This window comes from Neopelma chrysocephalum, unplaced genomic scaffold (assembly GCF_003984885.1).
Source record: "Neopelma chrysocephalum unplaced genomic scaffold, ASM398488v2 Primary Assembly neopelma1_226, whole genome shotgun sequence".
In the NCBI taxonomy this organism is placed as follows: domain Eukaryota; kingdom Metazoa; phylum Chordata; class Aves; order Passeriformes; family Pipridae; genus Neopelma; species Neopelma chrysocephalum.
The window spans coordinates 927,731-952,889 of NW_020897888.1; the positions used below are offsets into that span (position 1 = coordinate 927,731).

Here is a 25,159-nt window from a genome sequence, read left to right on the forward strand (position 1 = left end):
CACCAGCCCCGCTGGGGGGGGGGGGCTGGGGCGGGGGGTCCAGGGCCGGCGCGGCGCGGGGGGTGCGGAGCGGTGCGGGCGCTCTCCCTGGTGCTGAACCGCCCGCGCCGCCCCGCTCCGCCCCGCGCTGCCGCAGCGCCCGCCCCTCGCCCGCCCCCGGGACCCCCGCCCGCCCCGGGCGCTGCGGCAGAGCCCCCCCACCGCAGCGGGGCTGGTGCGGGTCTGTGGGCACCCCCTCGCAGAGAACGGGGTCCCGCTGCCCCCGGTGCCCGGAGGGCGGCTGCGGGGTCGGGGTGGGTCCGGCACCTCCGCGGGTGTCGCTGGGGCGGGGGGTGCAGAGCTCGTCCGGGGCTGACCCTGCGGCTGCGGTGGGGGCAGCTCTGGGGGTCCCGCTCTCTCCTTTTCACCGCAGTGCCCGTTTGGGGTCTGGGAGTGCCGTGGGAGACATGGGAGGTGCGGACACACTGGCCATTGAGTAAACCAGGGGCTTCTCCAGGCATAACCACACAAGACTGGGTGTGAAAGAGGGTCTGCAGTTTTGTTCTCCATACCAGTATTACCAGTTATGCAGCACCTCTGAACAACACGGTCCCCCAGCGCTGACTGGGGACAGCTGTGTGTGACATGGACACTGTCACGGTCTGTGTTCACTCCAGTGCTGGAGAACCCTCCCTTGACCAACACAACTGCAGGGCAGAGGTGTTCAGCAGACGCTCAGCCTGGTTCCTTGGCTTCACTCTGTCCCTCCAGACAGAGCCACCACTCTTCCAGACATTAGCTCACAGGGCAACCAGCCATTTCCCTCCATTAAATTCCATATTACTCTGGGATATGACCTTAAGATTTCTCTGCTGAGGAGATTTCTTGGGTTTCTCATCATCTACCTGCTGTTGGGCTACCATTATCCTCCCTTAAGGAAATGGAGGCACAGCAGCCAGGGGCCAGCATCTGGAGGACAGTCCAGCTCCATGGCTGAAGGCGTTGGAGTTTCACTCCTGGGCCATATCTGTCCCGTTCCAGGTCCAGAGGGGTGAGGTGGTCAGAGCAGCACATTGCTCCCCAGAGCTGCTGCTTTGGCCTTTTTGGAAAACAGCAAAGGGGTTGCAGGTGGTGACAGGGTGTTGCTTTGTCATTGCATGGGACAAACACCACAGGCAGCCCAGGCAGGGAACAAGCTGAGCGCTGCAGAACCAAAGCCATCAGGGATATTTTTACCCCACCAGTTCTGGGATACTGCTGCAGCCCACCTCTGTGCTCACTCACAACGTGAGTTGAAGCAGAATATTTTTCCCCCAACGCAAATTTTCTCACTGGCATCTCTGAAGTGTGAGTTGCCATGGAAACCATTTTGCCTGTGTCCCACGTTGCCCACATGCACTCGGAAGAAACTGCAGAAGCAAAATGGCTGTTGTGTAACACCACAGGGGCTCAGCAGACGAGGGGTTTGTGGGCTGCACAGCCCCTTACAGCCGTGAGACCCTCTCAGGAAGCTGTGGCCCATTGCTTGGGAAAGCAGTGAAGCCCAGGGAGGTTATGATGTGCTCCGTGAGAGAAGGAAAATGGCCCCATCTCGCCTTAACTCTTGCAGTGCTTGGCGTGGAGCTCCACACCGACCCTGCTGTGCTGTTGGCACAAACTTCCAGGCATGCTTAACCCTTTTCAGTGTCACTGTGGCATTTCCACTCCTCCACACACGGAGCTGAGGGCCTTGCTGGATTCACGTGGTGTGGGTTTGTCCACCCCAAGGGGCCCGAATGCTGTCTTGAAGGGACAAAGGGTGGAATTCAGAGTTGCATCTGTACCTTTAGTCTGCACAGGTTTGACTTCATTCCACGTTGTCTACCAGGTGCATCTGCAGCAGGTTGTCTGGTAAGAAACTGTTCTGGAGTGGGCTATACAGACCTGGATCCTGGTGGGTGTGATGGCAATAGAATAATAAAGCCAAGACCTGGTCACAGCAGGGGACGTAGCAGAGAAGACAAAGGAAAAAGGCAGGGTTTGAAATGTTATTTGGAGTGCAAAAGCTCTTTCCTCCTTGAAACCTGGAGTTCCCTGCAGTGAGAAGAAGGAGTGCAGCAATTGAGCTCCTCCTGTGTTGCCCAGGAGTCTGGGATGACCACACTCAGGAAGCAGCCTCTTCCCTCTGTGCCTCCACTCATTTTTTGTCTCCGGAGGCTCTTGTTCCTGGCATGGTTACAGAGATCTGAAAAATGCCTGCTTCCCTTTCAGGTCATGCCTCCCACCATCCTTGTTGTCCTGGCACCAGGAACAGCCCGGATCACAATTCCCAGCAGCCAGGCTCAGCCAGCACAGATGTTGTCACCGCATGGATCCCCCTCTTGCTGTGTCCTCGGGCTCTTTGATCCTCTGAAGGCAATGGGTGCATGCAGGGCTTTCCCAGGGTGGGAGCCGTGTACATGGTGAGTACAACCACATCCACCAGCTGATCCTTGAGAAGACTCTGCAGTGAGGAATGGTCTCTGCTTTGCCTTTCACTGCCTCCTGGCTTATCATGGCAACATTCTCAGCCACGGTTTGGCTCAGGAACTGACCACTGTTGCCTGTTTGCAATCAGTATGTGTATAACGTGATCCTGCTCTTCACGTCTGGTGCCTCTGGGTGCAGGGGAGCTGGGTACGAGCACGGGGCGGGTGTTGGTGTGGTGCCCCCGTGCCGGTCAATGCTGTAATTCCTCCCGCGGCCAGAGTAAGTCAGTGTAAAACCTGGAGACTTCAGGGGAGCAGCACTGAACCGGCTGGAAATTTCATCTGCCTCGAGGTAAGGCATCGGTCCCGGTGGTGGGAAAGATAATAGGGAACTCCATAAAGGAGGAAATCGGGTATTAGGAATATGCAATTTGTGCCACTGATCATGGAGCTGCCAAACAAACTAAATTCTTCCTTTGAGAAAGCTGATACTGAATTGATAGCAGTAACTGCACAGCTATAACACAGGCTGGGGAAATGCTTGCTGTGTACAGCTGCAAGTTAATCTGAGGTATAAAAATGAGTAAAGCACATGCTCAGTGGCCATGGCTGGTCTCCAGACCTGGTAGTGAAGAACTGCCATGGGATGTGGGTATTCCTGCAGGGATAAAAGGATTTGCAATGTGGATGATACTTCAGCATTCCTGTCATTGCTCTGGAAACAATGACTGATGACAAAATCCGTGAGACACCAAATAATGGTGCCAAATCACCTGGATTGTTTGATAAGTAGTATTTTAGGGCAGTCAGTGTAGAGCCATGAAAGCAGAAGCAAGTATTGTTGGTCCTGCCCTTTGGACAGGACTGCAGATGCAGCGGAGACATTGACTGTAAAGGTGGTCTCTAATTTTCACCCGGGGGTCAGAGATCATGAATTTCCAAACAAAATGTGGCAGTGTTGTCCTTGGATTCACCCTGAGGAGTCAGAGCAGCAGCTGGCAGCAGCTCTGCTACAGGAAGCACCAGGGAACCCTGCACAGGAAAGTTGCCCACGGATCTGAGAGTCACATTCTTTATAAGGAAAGAAGCTGAAAAGATGGAGAAAAGATCCTTGAGAATATTTGGAGAAAAACTCCTCATGAGCTGGCACAGCAGAGGTGAGAGTGGATGCAGTGGGAATGTTCTGCCTTCCAGGAGCAGCGACACGACTGCACAGATGCTTTCCCCAGGGCCTCTGAGCACTGCAGAGGCTGTTTCCAGCTGGCTCCAGCACAGATGGGGTCAGCAGGGCAATGAATTTGGAAGAAGGAAACCCTCCTCTCCTCCCCCATCTCCATGCCTTGGCTGAAGCCTCCTGCCCAGTTTCATCACACCTCCTGTTCCTACTGCTCGGGTATCCAGACACTGCCCGGGGCAGTCCCATGCCCTGGGAACCCTGCAGGGAGAGGGAACCTGCCCTTGGGGGCTCCTTGCTGTGCATAACACAAGGAGGGACAGGGACAGAGAACAGAACTAAATTCCAGCCTGAGGTTGAGGTGGGCAGGGACAGTGGACAAGGAAGGGAGTGCAGGGCCCCCCACAGCTCCTCACCATCCCCCGGGAGGCTGGTAGGGTGTGTCATTCCTGGGGGAATGTGATTTGTGTGAGCAGCTGGGATGCAGCAGGACGAGCTGGGATGCAGCAGGACGAGCTGGGATGCAGCAGGACATCCTTGTCACAGTATCAGCCAGCCAGACTGACAGGCAGTGACTGGAGACTGCAGAGGAAGGTGCCCAAAGGCATTATTTCTGTGGCAGGGGAGCTGCAGAGAGCAATGGGGACCAAGGTCAGAGTGTCTGAGCAGCCCTTTGGCCTGAGCTGTTGCAGTTGTACATCCTAGCCCTGTTCCTGGCTCTTTTCCAGATGAAATTCAGGATGGACTGCAGTCCCTAAAGAGGCCTTGTGCTCTCTCTAAATGCTTTCCCAGCTGAGAGGGACTCGGCCCAGCCTACTTTGCAATTCAGATGTGGCTGATGAAGTCACCAGGCAGCACAGCTCCCTGCTCCAGTACAGGGGCAGCACAGACCTGCCCTGCTGTGGGCATCCATGTTGTCTGTACCCAGTCATCCCTACAGGAATGAGCTCTAGGCCTCCAAGGCCCTTTGCCACCCTCCTGAGCAGAGTGTGTGTCACATTTGGAATCCCTGCTATCACAGAAAGAAGCTGCAGCAGCATCCTACACCAGATAAAGAGAATTGAGGTATCTCCCCCTCCACTGTCAGGTTACTGCAGGTTACTGTGCACGGGAGCATTCCCACCATCCACCAGAGCTCTGCCTTTGTCCAAGGAGCTGGACATGCACAGGGCTGGGGGGAGTTGAAACAAGATACAAACTGTTAGTCCAGTTTCTGATACCCAGATGTTCCCGAGCAGGCAAGGAGATATTTGAGTGAGAGGATGGGACATGGAACATCAATGGCCAGAGGCAAAGACAGTGAGAAACCCAAAACCAGCAATCAGTGCAATCAGAGGGAATGGAATATGCAGGAACATGCAGTCAGATGTGCAGTAGGAGGGCTGGGAATTTCAACTGCAATCATTTCCTAAGGGAAAACAAGCATTTGCATGTTTGAAATGCGCTGTAGGCAAAATTTCATTTTGAAAAAGTTCCAACTTTCTGCTGGAGAAACAGCCAAGAGGTGTCTAGGCTTCAGCTGCCTGCACATTGTGTCCCAGGAGAGGGGACAACTTGTCCTCAGGGACTTCCAGTCCCCTGGGACTGCTGCATAGCAGGGGCTGGAAAGCAGATCAGGGAGACTGGTCTCTGGGGGTTTCCTGCACATCTTCACCTCCGAGGGTGTTGGAGCCTGGGGCCAACTGATGCAGTCCCTGGAGATGGAGCACATGGAGAACATCAACCCCCCTACAGCCCTTGGTGCTCCTCACCACGCTCATCCCACTGTGCTGGAGCTCAACCCAACAGCCTGGGTGTCCATGGGGAAGCTCTCTGATGGGATGTGGCTGCCTGCCTTCACAAGGTAGAGCTGACATCCAGGATGTCAGACTCACTTCCTTAACCTGCAGGGACTCTCTGGGGACACTGGGATGCCAGATCCTGCCAGCAACCTGCAGCCCTGTGCATTGCAAGGTGTGGTGGTTTGTGCCTGTGCAGCACCTGGTTCTAGGAGAAACCATGCCATCATTTGAAGGGGCTAGAGGTGGGATGGAGGGACCAAACTCCCTGGGAAAGGGGCCACAGGAGCTTCTCCAGGTGACTGTTTGCCCCTGCAGAGTCCAGGTGCTGACAGGTGCCATTGGTGGGCAAAGGTGACACTTTGTTGTGCCCTATCAAGTGGAGAGTGAGACCTCGGGGCATGTCTGACCTCTTTGAGCTGGAATGGAGCTGAAACAGGGGAAGGAAAAAGGGGTCAGTGTCAAACATAGCCCTTCCAGAGACTGGTATCCTCAAAACCAGGACATCATCTTCACAGTGATGGGTGCAGAAACATGCAAGAGTTCCCACCTCCTTTGGGAGGAGGCAGCAAACACCTCTTCTGGCTGCATGCCCAGGCCTCCCGTCCCCCTCCCAGGAGCCCACCACAGTGCTCAGAGCAACCCTTGTATTCTGGGGTGAATACAGTGAGCAGTGCCTGGAACACCTCAGTACTCAGCACCTCATCCCATTGCTTGGAAATGTTCATGTTTTCCCAAAGTTTCAGTGGCTCCAGGGGCTCCCCAGTCCATGCAGCTGCCATGTGAGCACTCCTGGCTCTGGGAGAACAGAAAAACAGGAGAGTTGTTTTCCAACCTGCCAGATGAAAGTTTCAGAGATACCAAACATGATAAAGGAGAGGTGTACAGCCTCAAGAGCAGCTTTGGAGGATGTTGAGCAAGCAAGACAAAGCCCCAGTTGGCCCAGTTGTGCCAATGTGACATGTAGGGGCAGGAGCTGAGTGGCACCAGACTCTGTGCTCCAACAGGCACCAGGACAGATAATTGGTGGGTTAGGGCTCCAAAAACCCCAGAGCACAGGAATGTGATGACAAACCTGTCCCCTTGAGAGCCACGCCCTCCTGTCATGTGTGACATGTTTGCTAGAAAATGAGAAGCTTGTTAGTGAAGACAGAAAGATTGATTACACAAGTTCTGTTATGAAACCAACCTAAAAAAAAACTCAAGTAAAAACATGATAAGACAAGGCTGAACAGCACTTGTTTTGAAGAAAACACTGTTTTTATCTCATCTTCTTCCCTGAAGTTATCAATAATCCACTTATAAGTCAGCACATCTGGAAAGCAGGACATGCAGTCTCGTGCTGGGCTTCCTGGAAAGACAAACACACAGCTGGGGTTGCCTGGTGTAAACTGTCATAGAATCATAGAATATGCTGAGCTGGAAGAGACCCACAAGGACCATCCAGTCCAACCCCTGGCCCTTCACAGACATCCCAACAATCCCACCCTGTCCCTCAGAGCATTGTCCAAACCCTCCTGGAGCTCTGGCAGCCTTGGGGCTGTGCCCACTGCCCTGGGGAGCCTGGTCAGTGCCCAACCACCCTCTGGGGGAAGAACCTTTTCCTGAGATCCAACCTGACTCTGCCCTGACACAGCTCCAGCCCTTCCCTGGGTCCTGTCACTTGTCAAGAGAGTGAAGAGATCAGTCCCTGCCCCTCTGCTGCCCCTGGTGAGGATGTTGAAGACCCCAAAGAGGTCTGACCTCAGTCTCCTCTTCACCAGGCTGAACAAAACAAATGTTCTCAACTGCTCCTCATAAAGCTCCCCCTCCAAACCCTTCCCCAGCCTTGTGGCCTCCTTTGGACACTCTCTAGTAGCTTAATGTCTTTTTTATACTGTGGCCTTTGTGGCCAGCAACCCAGTTCTCCAAGGCTTCATCCTCCTCCTGCCATCCTGTGAATCACGAGTTATTTCCCATTTCAGCCACCACAGTAAGTCCCAGCCCTGACCCAATGCAGAGTTGTGCTAGAAAGTCCCACGTAGTTTAAGGATATCTCATATTAGCTAAACATTACATTTCTCCTTGACTTGTTTTTCTGTAGAGTTAAACTTTGTGTTTTCAACCTCTTGAAGCAGATGAATCCTCTCTGCCATGAGCACTGTTCCTGTATGTGTCAGACCTGGGGGGGCATTTCAGCCTCAGCTGGTCAGTTCAGCAAACTCAGAACCATTTGCACTTGGGGTTTTGTACCTGGTGAAAGGTGTTCAGCATCTGTAACCACAGGCACTGCTTCCAACCCCAAACAAATGTTTTTGTGTCAGTGAGGTTGCTATGTACTGCTCAAAAGACTCTCAGGATATCCTAAAAATAAATACAGAGATAATAACTTGCAGAAGCCACAGTTACCTCGATAATGCTTAATTATCCTCAGTTTACAGGATCATTTATGTTTCTTGGACTCAGATGTCCTAGTTTCCTCCTTTTCTGTTTCCCAGTTGCCTCGGGACAGTCCCCAGCATTCCTGAGAAGTTTGGAATGAGAAGGAAATCTCTCCATCAGACTTGATTTTCCCTCCTTGCATGGGACTAGATTCATCCCAGCACTGCCCTTCCCCAGCACCCTCGAGCCAGGCATCCCAGGAAGCAGGAGGACACAGGGCAGAGCCACACACCCCATGTGTCTGTGGAGGTCCTGCCTTAACAAAGTCATGGGTGCTCCTGCCACCACCCCACTCAGGAACCCTCAGCACCCTGTCCTGACCCATTATATCCATCACTCACTGCCTCTGTCCCTTACACCCAGGGCTTCTGGGCAGCCTTCATACATCCAGGACTGTTTCAACCCTGTTCCCTGCCCCAGCCCATGCGTGGGGAAGCAGAGGTCCCCACAAACCCCCAGCAGCCATGCCCTGAGTAACCCTCGATGCTTCATCAGTGGTGGTGAATGTTCCATCAGGGGACACAGCCCTGTGGGTCCCTCCAGGGGTGCTGTGGGTGCCCTGCCCCTCCTGTTGGCACCTGTAAGATGTATAACATGTGTAAGAGACCTTAAACATCTTAGAAGACAGATGTTTAAGACATCTGAGGGAAAAGAGCAGAGCAAAGAAGGTGAGTGTTCACAAAGGCTTTGGCCAACCAATTCTTGGGCTCCATGCCATGGAAGTCTTTTGCTGTTGGGTTTATGCAGCAACACCCGGGGGCTTCCCTTGTCTCCCGTTTGTCCTGGTGTTTTCCCTGCTTCACTGAGCTCTGCCCATTCACAAATTCCTTCAAACTTGGAAGAGGGCTCAAATATGAGCTTGAAAGTGCCAGATGGAGGCATGGACTGGTCAGGTGGTAGTTCAGTGACTAGTAAAGTCACTGGATAAAATCACCTTCTGAATTTCAGCACTTCAAGTCTACTCTATTTGTGCCACTCCTGGCTTCTGATCACTCCCATCCTTTCTCTGTATCCCCTCTTGGTTTATTCCAGGGTGAGGTGGCCACCTTTACACGCACCTTGTGATAGATCAAATGTGCAGGTGTCAAGGTCAGATTGGATGTGGCTCTGAGGAACCGGATTCAGTTGAAGATGTCCTTGCTCAAGGCAGGAGGGTTGGACTAGATGGGCTTTAAAAGTCTTTTCCAACCCCAGCTATTCTATGATTCTGGGTTTTTTTGCTGTTCCAAATTACATTCCTAATTGTTCTTGAAGGAGGGCTATTATGCCTGAAAGCTCATCCACTTTTTTCCAGCTGTATCAGCTCATCTAATAGAAACTATTATTGTCCTCTATGGGCCTCACTTTTTTTATCCATTTAGATCATCATGCCTACAAAAGCAATAATGCCAATTATTCCTAACATGCACTTGTCTGGTGAGCAGCATGGACCAGCGAGCAGGTGCAGTCACAGACCAAGTGCAGGAAGGCTCAGGTCTCTTTCTGAGCACCAGTTAACAGCCAACACTCTCCTGTGGGTCCTGTGGGTCCACCACTTGCCCTGCACTTCCCTGGCAGACTCTGCTGTTGGCCTAACAGTCACTGAGAGATGTGCAAGGCTTCTTTTGCAGAGGTTCTCAGTCAACTTTACATTTTAACATAGTGAATAATTTATAATCATCTTAGTCAGATGATTTAGACATCTCTTTATCCCATTTCCCAGGTTCTGTGGAAATAAATGCATCTACTCTCCCTTGTAACAGCTGAGTATCTATTCCTTCTCCTTGGTTCTTATTTTGTCTCCAATTAAAAAAGCAGAGATGTTCCCCTTGTTATTTCAGGGTTATTAAAGGGCGTTTTGTAACATACCTTAGAGGAAGTTTTTTGAGCAGCCAAGTGAACAAAGCAGAACTTGCTCACCTGTTTGCTGACTCCTCGGGTGTGTTTGTGAGACATCTCTGTGCACACAGGGGCTGCCCCCTCCCAACAGAGCACATTCATTCCTGTGCCCCCAACCCCTTCACTGCAGTCTCTAATGGATTTGCCCAGCACAGAACTGAAACTCATTGTTCTGTTGATCCTCAAACCACCCATTCAGTCTTTGGTTTTGTGCAATGGATGTGTTCATTATGTGCTTTTATGCCCTCAGAATGTTGCTTTTGGAAATCCCTCTTGGCCCTGATCCTTCACTTGCCAGAGTTGCTGCTTTTTTCCCCCTTCCCATTCAGACAGGACTCACAGCTCATCCCTCTCGGAGGGATCTCTGTTTGTGTGCAGTTTTCTGTGTAACTACACTGGCATTCTTCTCCTACAACAGCTTTCCAAAAGGTCATATATATTTACCTGAACCTTTCATATGAGACCTTCAAGAAATTCACCCTGTCTGAACTCATCCTTTTAGTTGCTCCTTTGGCTCCAGCCAGATGCTCCATTTCTGTCGCTTGTCCCTTTGCAATTCCTCAGAACTGGGGGGGTATTTCAGGTTGCTGCTTCTCCCAGAAATCTCTGACTCTATCTCTATGACAGCTGGATTTTCTGCAGCTACCTCTTGAACCTATGTAATTCTTCTGACTAAATCCAGCCTTACAGAGCCCTGAAGGACACCACTCATCACTGGCCTGTACCTGGACATTGAGCCATTGACCACAACTCTCTGTCTGCCTCCATCCAGCCAATTTTTTATCCATCAAGTAGTCCACCTTTCAAACCCATAGCTCTCCAATTTGGAGATAAGGATGTTTTGTGGGACCATGTCGAAGGCTTTACAGAAGTTTGGGTACATGTCATAGATGATCTTTGCATAGATTGTCCTCTCTGCATGGAGGGGATCCAAGACCCTTATTAATCCACTTTCCATGCTGTCATCTCTCTGAGCTGCTCTGAGCTGCTCTTAACACTGCTCTTAAGACCTGTCAGGAACCTGTGAGGTGCTCAGTGTCACAGCCAGCCCCAAACAGCAGTTTTTCCCTTGCTAATCCCCAGACAGCAGCACAAGAGGATGCCGGGCTATTTATTGATCCCATTATCTGCTGGATTTAAGACCACTCTTTCAGAGGAGCGTGATGTTTGCCTGTGTGCAAGGGGAGTTCCTTTAGCTGCAGTTTGTGCTCATGTCTCTTCCCTGTGTGTCCCGTTCCCTCTGCTCCGTAACCCTGAGCCGGCTGCAGCCCGACCCGCCAGTTCGCTCCCTCAGCCCTGCTCGCCCCTTCCCTCTCCGCTGTCCCCGGGAGGCGGCCGGGGATGCCGAGGGGTGCCCGGGGTGGGGAGTCCCGTTCCCCCGCCCGCCGGGCGCTCCCGGGCGGGGCCGCAGCGCTATAGGGGCCGGAGCTCTATAAGGGCCGGCGGCGGCGGCGGGGCCGGGAGAGCGATGGGGCTCGGGGGCGGCGGCGCGGAGCTGCTCTTCCCCCCGCTCCTCCTCCTCTTCCTTCTCCTGCTCCTCTGCCTCGTCCTGCTGCTGCTGGGCTGCTCCCGGCCGCTGGCGCTGCGGCGCGGCCGCGGCCAGGTGGGCTACCTGCCGGGCTACCTGCCGGGCTACCAGGCGACCCCCAGTCAGAGCCCACGGCCCGGCCCCCGCCGCCCCCCCGGGTCCCTCCCGCCGCCCTTCCCGAACGGCTGGTACCGCCTGCTCGACTCGGCGCAGCTGCCCCGCGGCGCCGTGCGCGGGCTCGCCCTGCTCGGTGAGTGCCAGCCCCGCATCCCTCCCGGGCACACCCGGGCACTGCCGGGGCACCGGGCATCCCACCCGGGCAGCCCTGCTGGGGAACCGACCCCAGGGGTACGGCCGGGGCACTGGACCATCCGTGCTCGGGCACTTCTGGCAGGGCACTGAGGCATCCAGGCCGGTGTGGATGTCTCAGGTGCTGGAGGGAGTCCGGAGAAGGGCAACGAGGCTGGTGAAGGGACTGGAGCACAAGTGTTGTGAGGAGAGGCTGAGGGAGCTGGGGGGGCTCAGCCTGGCGAGGAGAAGGCTCAGGGGAAACCTTCTCACTCTCTACAACTCCCTGACAGGAGCAGGGAGCCAAGTGGGGGTCGGTCTCTGCTCCCAGGAACCAGCAGCAGGACAAGAGGGCCCAGCCTTGAGCTGTGCCAGAGGAGGTTTAGGTTGGACATTAGGAAGAAGTTCTTTATGGAGAAAGGGATCAGACATTGAAATGGGCTGCCCAGGGAGGTGGTGCAGTCATCGTCCCTGGGGATGTTTAAGAAAAGACTGGATGTGTCATTTAGTAGGCAAGGTGATGTTGGGTCAAAGGTTGGACTTGATGATCTCAGAGGTCTTCTCCAACCTAGTTAATTCTGTGATTCTGTGATTTGCACTGGCACATACCAGCCAGCATCCCCATCAGGGCACCAGGACATCTTGCTGGGGCATCAGGGGATGTCCTGGAGCATCCCTGCCTGGACATCCTGCGGGGACACAGGGACATCCCTGTTCAGGCATCCCCAGTGAGGCACTGGGATGTCTCACCAGGGCACTGGAGCAGCCCAGTGTGGGCACTGGGCATCCCAGCCAGCACCTGTGGTGGGCACTGCACTGTCCTTGCTGTCCCTGCAGGGCATCAGGGGCATCCCTGCCTGGCGGCTCTGCTGTGGCACTGGCACAACTCTGCCACCATCCCTTTTGAGTCAGAGTGGCTGCCCCATCCCTGGAAGTGTTTGAGGCCAGGTTAGATGGGGCTTGGAGCAACCTGGTTTAGTGGAAGGTGTCCCTGCCCATGGCAGGGGGGTTGGAATGAGATGGTCTTTGGGGTCCCTTCCAACCCAAACCATTTGTCACAGCAGCCCAGCACCCACAGAGGGGATCCAAGGGTATCACAGCCTGGGGTCCTGCGTGGGCATTGGGATCCCTGCTGGGGCACTGGGACATCATGGCAGTGTGGGGGCACCCCTGTGTGGGTGGCTTGCTGGGACACAGGGGCATCTCTCTGCCTGGGCTCTCCTCACAAGCATCACTGCCTGCAGCTCCCATGTCCTGGGGAGATTGGGATGGGGCTTCAAAGCCACATCCAGAGGAGTGCTGTGCTCCTCCAGGGTCCTTTAGCCTAGAAGATGGGTTTGGACCAGCAGAAGGGATGTTTCTGCACTGAAATCTCTCAGATTCAGTGGAAAAGGCGTTCCTATTTTCAAGAGCCATCCCCTCCTGTGAAGTTGCTGGGGTTTGGCTTTTTTTGGTTGGTTGGTTTGTTTGTTTTTGTTTTGTTTTTATAACAGGACCTATGTAATTCAATATACATTGAATTCTATCCTAGAGAGCCCCTCAAGCCTATCTGTTGTAGTTCTCTTGGTTGTCTGCCCATAGCCTGGTTCCTGGCACCCAGTCCTCTGGGTCTGGCTGAAACGTGCAGGTGGAATCACTTCTAGTGGCACTGACAGCAGGGTACCAGTGCCAGGAAGATTATCAGTAAGTAAGACAGTTAAACAACCTGTAGCCTCTGGGGTTGTGGGTATCCAATTTATTTTGGAGCCTCGGATCAAAAAGCCTGGAAATGCAGTCCCACTTCAGAGGCAGTGAGTCAGAGGAGATGAAAGAACAACAATCACCTGACTCAGTCTTTGCAGACTCATCCTTTGGGATAAGACACCTTCCAAAACCTGGCACTGAGCATGCAGGAAAGTCTCACTCTCTCCTGGGGTTGTGCAAGTGGGGTGAGAGCTGCTTCAGAGTCCTATGAGATGCTCTGTCCCAGACTCTGCATTCCCAGCAAATGCCCAGAACTGCCCAGTGGTCCCGGGGCTCTTTAAGTCCCCTGTGCTATTCTTGCTGCAATTGCTATTTGATTTTCCTAAAAGAAATAGGCTAATTAAGTGGGAAAATTAAAATTAAAAAGGGAAGAAGTATTTGGCTGTTAGTGCTCTGATATTCAACTGCAACAGTTTTTCAGTGTATCTTGGGCCAGAAAACTGTCCTCCCTGTTTGGAGAGGCATTGAATTTGATGCACAAGGCAGAGCAAAGACCAGCCTCTCCTCCGGCTCTGCTGGCTCCAGAGTGCAAAGGTTGGAGGCAAAAGCAGCACTCAGGAGTCCTGGGTGAGTTCTTGGACAGCCCAGCAAAGGTCTGGCCATGGGCACTGATTCAGGTCGTCAAGGCAGGAGACCTCCAGACTGCCTGTACGAAGGGAAGCTCTAGAGATGGGACCTTATTGGGGTAAAACCATATTAAAAGTTTGCTGGGCAAAGCCTCAGGCTGCAGAGCTGCTGCTGGGGGCACGTGGTTGGGACACCAGGGGTCCCAAGCGCTCTGGCTGTGGGACTCTGGTCTGACCCATCCAAAGCTGTTCCTCTGTGTTTCCACTCTGCTGTTGCTCCTGCTGAGCCCTTAACACCTCCAGCAGTCAGAAACACTTTCCCTGCCTCCCCTCTTTTGCCCTGAACCTCAGGTCAGGTAGAAAGGTGGGTTAGAGATAGAAGAAAACGTTGATGCTTCAGAATGAATCCCTGTTACCCGGGGCAGGGGAAGGTGCACTGCTGGTGCCTCCACTTCCCTGAGCCTGCTGCCAGTAGATGTGTGAGAGCCTTCCAGAAAGGCTCCGGGGACAACAGGGAAAGAAGGGATCTCCAGGCACTGGGGTACAACAACTCATATCTGCCAGATATCAAAAATAATCCTTCCTAGGCTTGAAGGCTGGGAAAGTTTCCAGCATTTCCTTTTCTTTGCCCAAATAACAAAACTTCAGTCAAGGAAAGTGGTTTTGGGAGGGATAGCTCACACTGTGTCACTTGTCATCAGGGTGGCTGCCTGGGAAAACATGGACTGCACTCAGCTCCCAAAGTCGAGCTTGGACTTCTTTGTGCTCCAAGTGACAGCAGCCACTGTAAGGACCAGAGTTCACAAGCTGATGAACTCTGAATACAAAATATGTGCCACATCACCCGAGGCACAGCATGGAAGGAGAGGACTTGGCTTTCCCCTCAGTGGTCACATCTGTATGAACAGCTCCCAAGGGCTTCTGAGCTCCCAGCCCAGTTGTGTCCCCTTCCAACCAGGAGGTGACTTGAGGGGACACTTTGCTTTCAGGGCAGGTCACCAAGGCACAGCCCCTGTCCCCTGTGCTGCTTCCAGGGATGTGGGCACTGGCAGGTCTGTGCTGGGCCAGGAAAGCATCTGGCCCCAGTTCAGTCCCTCAGGAGCACATTAGATGATGCCGTGGCAGCCGTCCAGCGCTGGTTGGAGCACAGCTGGGTGAGGCAGAGCCATGAACAGTCTGGTGGCTGCAGCCCAGGGGCTGCCTGTCTCTGCTTTATCGGGCCCTTGCTCAGCTAACGTGGTGCTACCCTGGGGGCTGTGGAGGAAGAGGGCAATCCCAGAACTGAGCCGGGACAGACCAGTGGGGCAAACCTCACATTGCTCCGGGAAGCACAAGGAATCAGGCCCACAATGGAGACAAGTCTGAGTGCCGGGGCAATGCAGTCCCAGCCACTGCAGCACTGACTGTGTGGAGCCCACCAGAGCTGGGGGCTTCCCTTCCCTTCACCAGAAAACTCCCTTTTGCCGAGGAAGTGTCAGTGCTCTGGCTCTCAGCACGCAGCTGTCCCTGCTCGAGGAAGGGATTTGCCGCTGAGCTACAGTGTGGATGGCCCTCGGGGTTCAAGAGGCTTCTTCCAGCTCCCGTTAGCAGAGATTCCCGAGATGTATGAGCCTGTGGGCTCTCCTCTGCCCCTCCTGGGTGAAGGAGTTCTTGCTAAATGCTGCAATTGCCTTTCTCTGTGTCTCTCTCCCTTAGCAGGGGAAGCATCCTCAATCTTCAAACATTTTTGTGAAGGCACCTTTCATCTTGTGGCCAAAACAGGGTCCAGGAGCTTAAAAACCAGAGCTGAGGATCAAAACCATAATGGTTTAGAGATGACCAAGACAAATTATTCTCCCCCTGCCTGGAGCAAGGTGATGCCCTTCAGCACGGATGATTCAGTGCTACAGCAGCTGTTTGGCACATTGAGCAGCTGCCCAGCTCTTCAGGGTGACACACAGGGTGTGACGGGCTGGCTCCCTGATCTGGGATGTCTTCTAAACCCGGGGCAGGGTTTAGAAGTCCATGGCCACCACACTCCGGGCATCTGCTTGGGCAGCTCCCAGCCCAGTTCTGCCCGGCCTTTTCTGCAGCCAGTAAACACCTGACCGCAGCCTGGCAAGTGCTGCCCGCTGTCCCTCTCACCCACTGTCCCTCCCTCCCGCTGTCCCTCTCACCCACTGTCCCTCTCTCTCGCTCTCCCTCTCTCTCGCTCTCCCTCTCTCCCGCTGTCCCTCTCTCCCGCTGTCCCTCTCACCCACTGTCCCTTTCACCCGCTGTCCCTCTCTCCCGTTGTCCCTCTCTCCCGCTCTCCCTCTCTCCTGCTGTCCCTCCCTCCCGCCGCCCCTGCCCGGCTCTGGCAGCTGCCTGGTGCCATCTCGTGGTTAAATCCCTTCTCCGGAGCATCCCTGTGTCTGTCCTGCCACGACTAGAAAGGAAAGAAGCCCGCGGGCATTAATTTTCCGCGGGGTTTTTCTCCCTCCTCTGACCCCGGGTGAAGTCACCGCTCGGTGCCCCCGTTCCCGAGGGCCCGAGCAATGAGTGTCTTGCCCGACCCCCCTCCCCTGGCGCTGCTGGTTTTACACCTCCACCATCTCCTGTTCCGGCAGGGGAACATCTCGCCGTGTTTCGCTCCCAGGATGGCCAAGCCCACGTGCTGGACGCCCACTGCCCTCACCTCGGGGCCAACCTCGCTGCCGGGGGGCGGGTCCGGGGCGGCTGCATCGAGTGCCCCTTCCACGGCTGGCAGTTCCGAGGAGAGGATGGAAAATGCACCAGAATCCCCTATGCTGCAAAAGGTGAACGTGCCCCAAATCCAGGGAGAGCAGCCACAGAAAGGATAGTGCCCCACACGTCCTCATTAAAAGCCACTTCATTAGAGGAAAGTTGTCTTCATAATAATTCACCCTCCATCCACTCCCCTGTTTCATGCAGCACCCTGGTTTTCCTCTGGGTTGCCCATGTCCCAGTGTTCCACAGGAACAGAAACACAGGGTTCCAGTGCCCTTCCCTGTGTTAGATGGTAACTGGGACTTCAGTTAAATAAAGCCCTTCTCGGTTCTGACAGTCCCACACCTCCTGCATTCCATAGGCAAGGTATAAAAGCAGATTTTTAACTCTGAACCTTCCCTCAGGGATGGACCCTGAGGAGCTGTTGGGTTCCAGAAACGATTCTGTGCTCTACAGTGACAGCTTATGCCACATCAGTGCTGAAATGCATCCCATGAACATGACAGAATAGTTTCTCAAGGGGAATTTTTTTCTCCTTTCAGGGCTTGAAAGGAACTTTTGGTTGGGATTCAGGAAAGCTCTTCACATACACCCACCATGTAGATACGGTTTGCGTTGACTGTGTAGGAAGAACGTCTTAAAGCTCACATGGAGCAATTACTTGATCTGGCTCCACTAATGAATTTAAATCACCAATTTGCTTACCTTGAGTTTTGCTTTGGCTTGTGCTTCTTAGTTATTGTCCTGAGAAGTTCAACTTCATTCAATTTGGATAGTGATGAAACATTGATTGAGAGTAAAAGTCACTCTTTCTACTAAACCATTTCTCCCAAACTGAAAGAAACATTCCATCTATATGGGCAAGAGAACCAATTTATAGATCTCACCAAAAAGCAATTTCCTTTTCTGTGTGTGTTATTTTCAGAAAAAAGATTAACACTGTATTTTTTCCCCACACATAGTCAGGAGCTGCATTCAAATGAAAATTTGGTTCCATGCACTGAGCAATGATGTGTTTCACCACAAAATGAGGGAGAATGTTCTGGACATATGCAAACACTCCCCAAGATGTGTCATTTCATCTGAAATGGATGAATTCTGAGTCATTATTATTTGGAGGTATTAAAAGAATAAAACTGCAGCCAGCTGCCCTGCTCCCCTCCAGCCCAAATGGGTCAGGGTGATTTAAACAGATTTAAAAGCCATCTGTGCTCACACAGGTACTTTGTTGGAGCAGGATTTTGGACAGCTCAGATGGGCAGCTCCTCCAGCCCTGGGCTCACAGGGACCCACAGCCAGACAGAGCCCCAGAGCCCAGTGTGGGGCTGGAGGAAGAGGGGGAAGGGTTTGGAGCACATGGAATGGCTGAGGGAGCTGGGGGGGCTCAGCCTGGAGAAAAGGAGGCTCAGGGGGGACCTTAACTCTCAACAACTCCCTGACAGGAGGGGGGAGCCGGGGATGGGGTCGGGCTCTGCTCCCAGGGAACAAGGGACAGGGCAAGAGGAAATGGTCTCAAGCTGTGCCAGATGAGGTTTAGATCTGATATTAGGGAAAATTCCTTCACTAAAAGGGTGGTCAGGTGTTGGAACAGGCTGCCCAGAACAGTGATGGAGTTGCCATTCTGGAAGGATTTAAAAGATGTGTGGATGTGGCACTTGGGGTTAGTGCTGGGCTTGGCAATGCTGGGCAATGGTTGGACTTGGGGATATTAAAGGTTTGTTCCAACCTGAATGATTCTGTGATTCTGTGTCTGCATGGGGGCAGATGAAACACTCTTAGAATTTTAATGAGATGCATCCCACCCGAAGCACCAGGTTTTGTCAATCAGAAATCACAGTGATGGGCTCCTCCTGCCCCCTCTGATATCCATTGACTGAAAGAGAATCATCATTTCTCCCATTATTTCACTTCCCACATGTACAAGGCTGAGTAAGAAGGAAGTGCTCTGTGCTCTCCTTGGTGCTTGTTTCCACATTAGAAAAAAAAAAAAGTAATGAAGGCAACAGCCTTCCAATCCAGTAGAAGCTGCATTTTCTGACAATCAACTATAAATGCCAAAATTAATTTCACTAAAGTGATCTATTCTTAAAGCAACACATGATACTGCAATGTTATAGCAGAGAATGACTTGAACTTGAGAGGCAGCAATGGCTTTTACTCTCTCTGTGCATCTAAAACCGAAAGCATCTCCTGTTAGCTCACTGGAACTGGAGGGGGATCCATTCATGCAGCAGCCACTTAGTTATTTAACCAGGTTAAAGAGGCAGTGGACCAGCCAGCCAGGTTGTTCCTTTAAAAACTTATGCAAAACATCAAACTGAAATAAAACCAATTAAAACAAACTCCTTTCTGTGACCTTTGTAGCTGCCGTTCTTCTTCAGCTCCGGAAAGCTGCAGAAGTGCCACCACGAGTGTGTGCCACAGGAATATCCCCCCTAAAGTCGGGCTCAGAACTGTGGTTCAGCACCAGGGTCAGGGTCGGGGTCAGCCTCGGGGCTCTGCGTTTTAACTGGTCCCTTTGTGCCCCCGCAGTGCCGGATTTCGCCGGGGTCCGGGCCTGGCCGTCCTGTGAGGTGAACGGGATGGTGCTGGTCTGGTACCACTGCCAAGGGCTCGATCCCACCTGGGCAGTGCCCGAGCAGCGTGAGATCACCTCCGAGGAGTGGGTGTTCCGCGGGCAGACCGAGCACCTGGTGGACGTGCACATCCAGGTAGGGAGCTTGGTCCCTCCCCCCGTGGGGCATGTCCGGGCCTGGATCGTCTCCTATAGCCCAGTTCAGAGACATCTCCTCCCAATGAACCAGACCTTGGCAGTGCCATCACTGCTGCTGACAGAGCTCTGACCTGGAAACACCCCCCGTGCCGCGCACTGAGAACGCAGCATATGTTCCCCAAACACAGAGCGTGAGCTCCTCGAGTGGAGAACAGCTGTTCTGGGTGCTTAAAAAGAATCTGTTAATTTGCTTTGACTTACAACTGGTGTAATTTAAAAAAAGATCCTGTAGGAGCTGCGGCACTTACTGTCAGGAGGCGTTTCAAGCCATCGATCACCCCAATGGAAACGCGCAGTTATTTTGCTGTTAATCTTCATAATCACCATCATAGGCTGACAAATGGGCCATGGAGAACAAATGGCTGCTGCCTCTCTGTGGAAATGAGTCTGGAAAAGGGGCCCCATTTTGTGGCACTGGACAGAAGGGACCTGGGAGGGAGAAGGGGCAGCCACGGGTGGGGGCTCCTCCTGGACAGGGATGGGATGGGAGGCAGCAGCAGTTCTGAGACTGGGTGATGCCTGGAGGTCCTGGGGAGATTTTCCTGTGCTTGCTGCTGCGCAGAACACCTGTAGCTGTAAAAATCAGGGACAAAACTGACCCTTAATCTGGAGCACAGCAAATCCAAAGGCAGCGCCTGGCTGCATCCCAAGGGAGGAGAGGAGATAGGAAGGAACAGAGAGTTACTGGAAGACATAAAAGATGCATGAGGCACAGGAGATGCAGCTCTGGGAGTGTGAAGAGGAGCTGGGAGAATCTGGGAGATTGAGGGGATAGTAATATTTATTTTATGTCTTTTCCAGTGCAAACCACTGCACACAGGTCTGTACTGGGGCCAGTCTGTGCTGCTTGCAGAGCTGGTGGGAAGCTGGTATATTTGAGTCATAAAGCAGCTAAAATGTCTCAAAAAGCGATGTATTTGGGCAGGCTGGTGGGGTTTAAAGGTGTAAGAGTATGTGAAAACTAGGCAAAAATGCTTTTATTCATTACAGTTATCATAGGGCCAAAGGCAGGACTTCTTTGGAGTCCCAGCTTGTGCATCTACACAAGTGAGCAAACAGAGAGTTCTGTGAGCTCAAAACAAACCCTGAATTTCCTGAGCCTCCTGTTTAAATTATTCCTAGATGCTTGTTAAGAGCTGGTCCCAGTTCACTTTGTGCTGAGGCCCCCAGTGCCTCTCACTGCCTCAAGACCTGTGAGCACCTCTGCCCTGCCTGCCCTGCCTGCCCTGCTCTGCCCTGCCTGCCCTGCCTGCCCTGCCTGCCCTGCTCTGCCCTGCCTGCCCTGCCTGCCCTGCTCTGCCCTGCTCTGCCCTGCTCTGCCCTGCCTGCCCTGCTCTGCCCTGCTCTGCCCTGCTCTGCCCTGCCTGCCCTGCCTGCCCTGCTCTGCCCTGCCTGCCCTGCCTGCCCTGCTCTACCCTGCTCAGCTGCAGGCTCAGGGCTGTACCAGGGTCACCCTGGGGCTGTTGCAAAGCTGCTGTAAGTGTAGGCAGCTCCCACCTGAGTCAGCTCTTGCCAACAGCAAACTGTTCCCCCCGTCAGGAAATCCCCGAGAACGCGGCTGACACAGCTCACTTGGCTTTTCTCCACGGCCCAGCCATTCTGGGAGGGTCTGACCTGAGACACACGAGGTCCAGGCTGTGGGACTTCATGAAGCACATGTGGAAGGTAAGACCCCAGCTCCCCTCTTAGCCATGAGGTCAAATTCTTCCAAACCACATTCCCTTCCTGCCTCAAAGCATCTGTCCCCCCTCACCCTCTCGGCTGCACCTCCTGCTCCAGGCTCTGTGTCTCGGAGGGTTTGAGCTGCACTCCCTCACCTGTGCTCATCTCCGGATGGTCCTCACAGCTCTTGCCCCCATCTCATGCTGCCCCTCTCAGCCTGTGCCCCCCACCCTCGGGCTGAGCTGTCCTTTCCCCTCTCCAGGCAGAGTGGCAGCCAGAGCTGGAGCCCAACGCTCACTGCTCCCGGCTGCTGCTCCAACACTCCGCAACCATCTTCGGGAAGCGCCTCTCCCTCCTGGATCTGACAGTTTCAGCCAGGCAGGTATGTCCTGGGCTGGTGACCACCAGCATCTCAAGCTGAAGGGCTTTGCTGCCCCAAAGGCTGAGAGCCCTGCCAGTCCTGCTCAGTGTCACAGAGCCACAGAATGTTCTGACCTGGAAGGGACCCACAAGAATCCCCGAGTCCAACGGAACGGCCCGTAAAGGGATTGAACCCTGCTCCTGTCACCACCCTGCTCTGAGCAGCTGAGCTCATCTTGGGGTCACCTTCCCTACCGAGTGCATCCCACACATGGGCCAAAAAGCACCCACTGGCACTGGGGCTGAGAAGAGGAAGGGGTCCTAAGCATTACTGTGCCACAAAACAATTAAAAAAACCCACCTGAGCAGACATGGGTGACAATCCTGAGGGACCTTCACACCACATGGTCACAGCTGGTCACAGTGCAGAAGTGGGAAAGGCAAACAATCAGGAAAAGTGTGTCTAGCCCAAGATCAGCCCTGAGACAATAAAATAGCTGACACAGAATAAGAATTATAGGAAAATAGAAACAATGCTATGAATCAATTGGAACCACTTTTATTTTTGTTTCTGGATTTTTTTAATGAAATGTGAAGTTTGCCTGATAAAATATTTCTAACCTTAGTCTAATACATTTTTGAAGGAATTTGACCTATTCCCACATTAGAAATGCAGAACAAGTCATAGAGTCACAGACTGGTTTGGGTTGAAGGGGACCTTGAAGATCATCTCATTCCACCCCCTGCCATGGGCAGGGACACCTCCCACTAGCCCAGGTTGCTCCAAGCTCATCCATCCTGGCCTTGAACACTTCCAGGGATGGGGCAGCCACAGCTTCTCTGAGCAACCTGGGCCAGGGCCTCACCACCCTCATGGGAAGATTTCTTCCCAATATCTAATCTATCTAATCCAACCCTGCCTGGAGGTGATAACAACTGGCAAAGTTGTGACTCAGGGCCCTGAGGCCATGACTTTGTGCCTGACTTGATGAAAAGAGTAAGTGAGCCCAGCCCAGGAGACAACTCCAGCAGGTCTCAAGGTGTGGGGGTTCCTGTACCCGAGGGCTGGACCACTGGGGGCTGTTCCCTGAGGATGTTCTGTTGCTCTGCAGGTGGGGCCAGGGCTGGTTTACCTGATCTTTGAACACGCGTTCCTGGGCCGTGGGATCATCCTGCAGACAGTGACCCCCCTGGAGCCTCTCCTGCAGAGTGTTGTTCACAAAATCTACTACCAGAAGAACATACCAGCCATAGTTCCCAAGTTCATCCTGAGGGCAGAGTGTGTCCAGGTGAGGCCCCTGCAGAAGAGCAGCCAAAGGGATTTTGTTCCCTGGAGCTTCGTGCCTGGGAGGTGTGAGAAGGAAGAGCAGTTGCCCACACGGGCTCAGATATCCTGTGGGAGCAAAGCAAAGACCTGGGGAAGGTCCTTGTGGTGCTCGGTGTGATCTTTCCTTGTCAGTAGCCCAAAAAATCAAACTGGAGGTCGAATAAAGGGGGTCCCTGCCGTGGGTCACCTGCTGAGGGTGGCAGAGAGGTGTTATCCTTCTCCTGTGGGTGGGAAGCTGGGACACAAGGATTAGGCAACTTCTCTTTAGCTGCAGGAAGTCTTTGAGGGAACTAATCATTGCATCCAGATTTCCAGCATCCCAGGCTGGTGCTTTAACATTATCCTATTACCTTTGGTAAGAACTGTGCCAAGAAATCCTCCCATTTTTAAATTATCATGAAATTTGGCAACTCCTGCTACTCCTGAAAGAGGTTTTCCAGGCTTTTACCACAGGGATTCATGGAAGTGTTGAACTCTGGAGGTCTCCATTTCAATATCCCAGCTGAGACATGGCTATTCCCAAATTCAGGTCAAGCAAGGCCTTGAAGGCCACCTCTGTTGGAGAGCAGCCCCATCTCTCCAGCTCCAGATGAAGTTCAGATGCCAAAAACCCACCCCAAGTCAAACTTAGCTGTGCTCCCTCATATTCTATGAATGCTGCCTTAACATTTTTCATCTTACTAATGTGAATGAGCAACACTCATTTCTGCAGCACCTTCTTCCCAAAGGAAAACTCCACAATCTTACTCCATGTGTGCCTGAGCAGAGTGTGAGATGTGGATGCTTTATTTATAAAGCCCTGGCTGGGTGGAGCTGCCCAATGAACCCAAACTCTCAGGTGGAGCAGCTCCTGCCTGCACAACCCCAGGACAGGGGCAGTCTGAGCTGGAAGTGGCTTTTTTGGGCTAAACTCTGCTGGCTGCAGACAGCGCCCTGGTGTTCCGTGTTCCCACAGCAGTCCCACAAGGGCCAGTGGGGAGAAATGTGAAAAGTAAATCAGTGTCACACAAACCTGCTGATTCAGCTTCCCCCCCTGAGTGAGACCCTCTTTCTCCCCCCAGTTTGAGCGGGACATAACCATCTGGAACAACAAACAGTACCTGTCCAAGCCACTCCTGGTGAGGGAGGACTCCGGGATCCAGAGGCACCGGCGCTGGTTCTCCCAGTTCTACAGTGAGGGCAGCGCCAGGGCCCCAAAACGGGAGGAGGGCCTGGACTGGTGAGGACCCGGCTGCCCCCTCACTGCAGGAGCTGCCAGAGGCTCTCAGGTGGGTCCTGCCCACCCTGGCTGGTGGCAGAGGTGCTGTGCAGGCATCACCAGTGTAACAAAGGGACAGCAGGAGCAAATGCTCAAATGCAGGAGCTTTCCCAGGCTCCCACTCCCGTGCACTGTGCACCTCCCTGTGCCTTGTGAATTCTGCACTTTGCTGGGGCTTCTGATTCCTCCTTCTGCACCATCTCAGAGCAGGACTGGGAGCAGGACTCTGCCAGAGCAGCCCCCTGTCCGTGCAGAGCTCACTGCCCACCCCAGGAGCACCCCGGGTACCCTGTGCCAGCTGTGCCACCACCAGTCACATCTGCCCATTGCACTGCCAATATTTTGCTATTAAATGTTTTTAAAAACTGATCTCATGTTCACAGTTTCTTGTTCTTCACTGTTTTGGGGGTGCTCTTGCCAGGAGAAGGAGTCCTGCAGCTGGCCCATGCTCTCCTGCTTCAGGAGCCACAGGGAATCTCCAGCAAGGAACTTCACAAGAGAGCAGGAGCTTGGAGAAGGAGCGTTTATCCAACTAAACAGCCTGAGCCTCTCAGGGACCTGAGAGCTCTAATATGTCTTGGTGGCCCTGACCAGCCTCACCTGGGCTGCTTCCTCCACTCCCTGCCCACGGCCCAGCAGCCCATTTGAGCTCAGCTCTGGCCCCTCAGCCCCTGCCCTGAGTGATGCTGTACCCCTGACTGACCTGGACTCTGACCATAGCCTGACTTCCCAGCTGGACCTCCACCCTTCCACAGCCATTGCTGGGCTGTGTCAGACCCTGGATACCCTCTCCAGATCCTCAGACCCTGGATACCCTCTCCACATCCTGGAGATTGACTTCCCAACTGGACCTCAGACCTGCCCCATTGCCATGACCTTGTCCCATGATCTGACTCCACGACCTCTGGGCCTGCCCTGCCCATCCCACTGAGGGCAGAGAGACCCCCCTCAGCTCCCAGCACCCCATTCCTTAGGGAGCAGCTGCCCTGGCAGTGATGGGTGATGGAGAAGCACCAAGAGGAAACTAAAAGGACTGAGATGTTACATGACATGATGTGGGTCACGATGTTCACCTAAAATTATGGGGGCCCAGGGCCACTCCCCCCACCCCCAGCCACAAACACACACTGGTGCAGAGCTCTTGCCACACCTGGGCTGTTGTTGCTGCTCCTGTCTCTGTTCCCACATACGGGATCTCAGGATGAACAAAACTCCAGGGAAATTGCTGAAGCTCAGATTAGAGCTGTGAGTTCAACCAGCTTTGTTAG

The 25,159-nt window shown here is 53.5% G+C and overlaps 1 protein-coding gene across 1 annotated transcript; it reads left to right on the top strand.

Moving 5' to 3' along the window:
* Positions 1-10,528: 10,528 nt before the first annotated feature.
* On the top strand, positions 10,529-23,964 carry LOC113977350 (cholesterol 7-desaturase-like). Its single transcript, XM_027703402.1, has 8 exons — positions 10,529-10,554; positions 11,328-11,455; positions 16,391-16,579; positions 19,044-19,222; positions 20,824-20,949; positions 21,209-21,328; positions 22,419-22,595; positions 23,695-23,964. Exons 1-8 carry the CDS (start codon positions 10,529-10,531, stop codon positions 23,854-23,856), a joined length of 1,107 nt encoding a protein of 368 aa, XP_027559203.1. The 3' UTR covers positions 23,857-23,964.
* Positions 23,965-25,159: the final 1,195 nt, after the last annotated feature.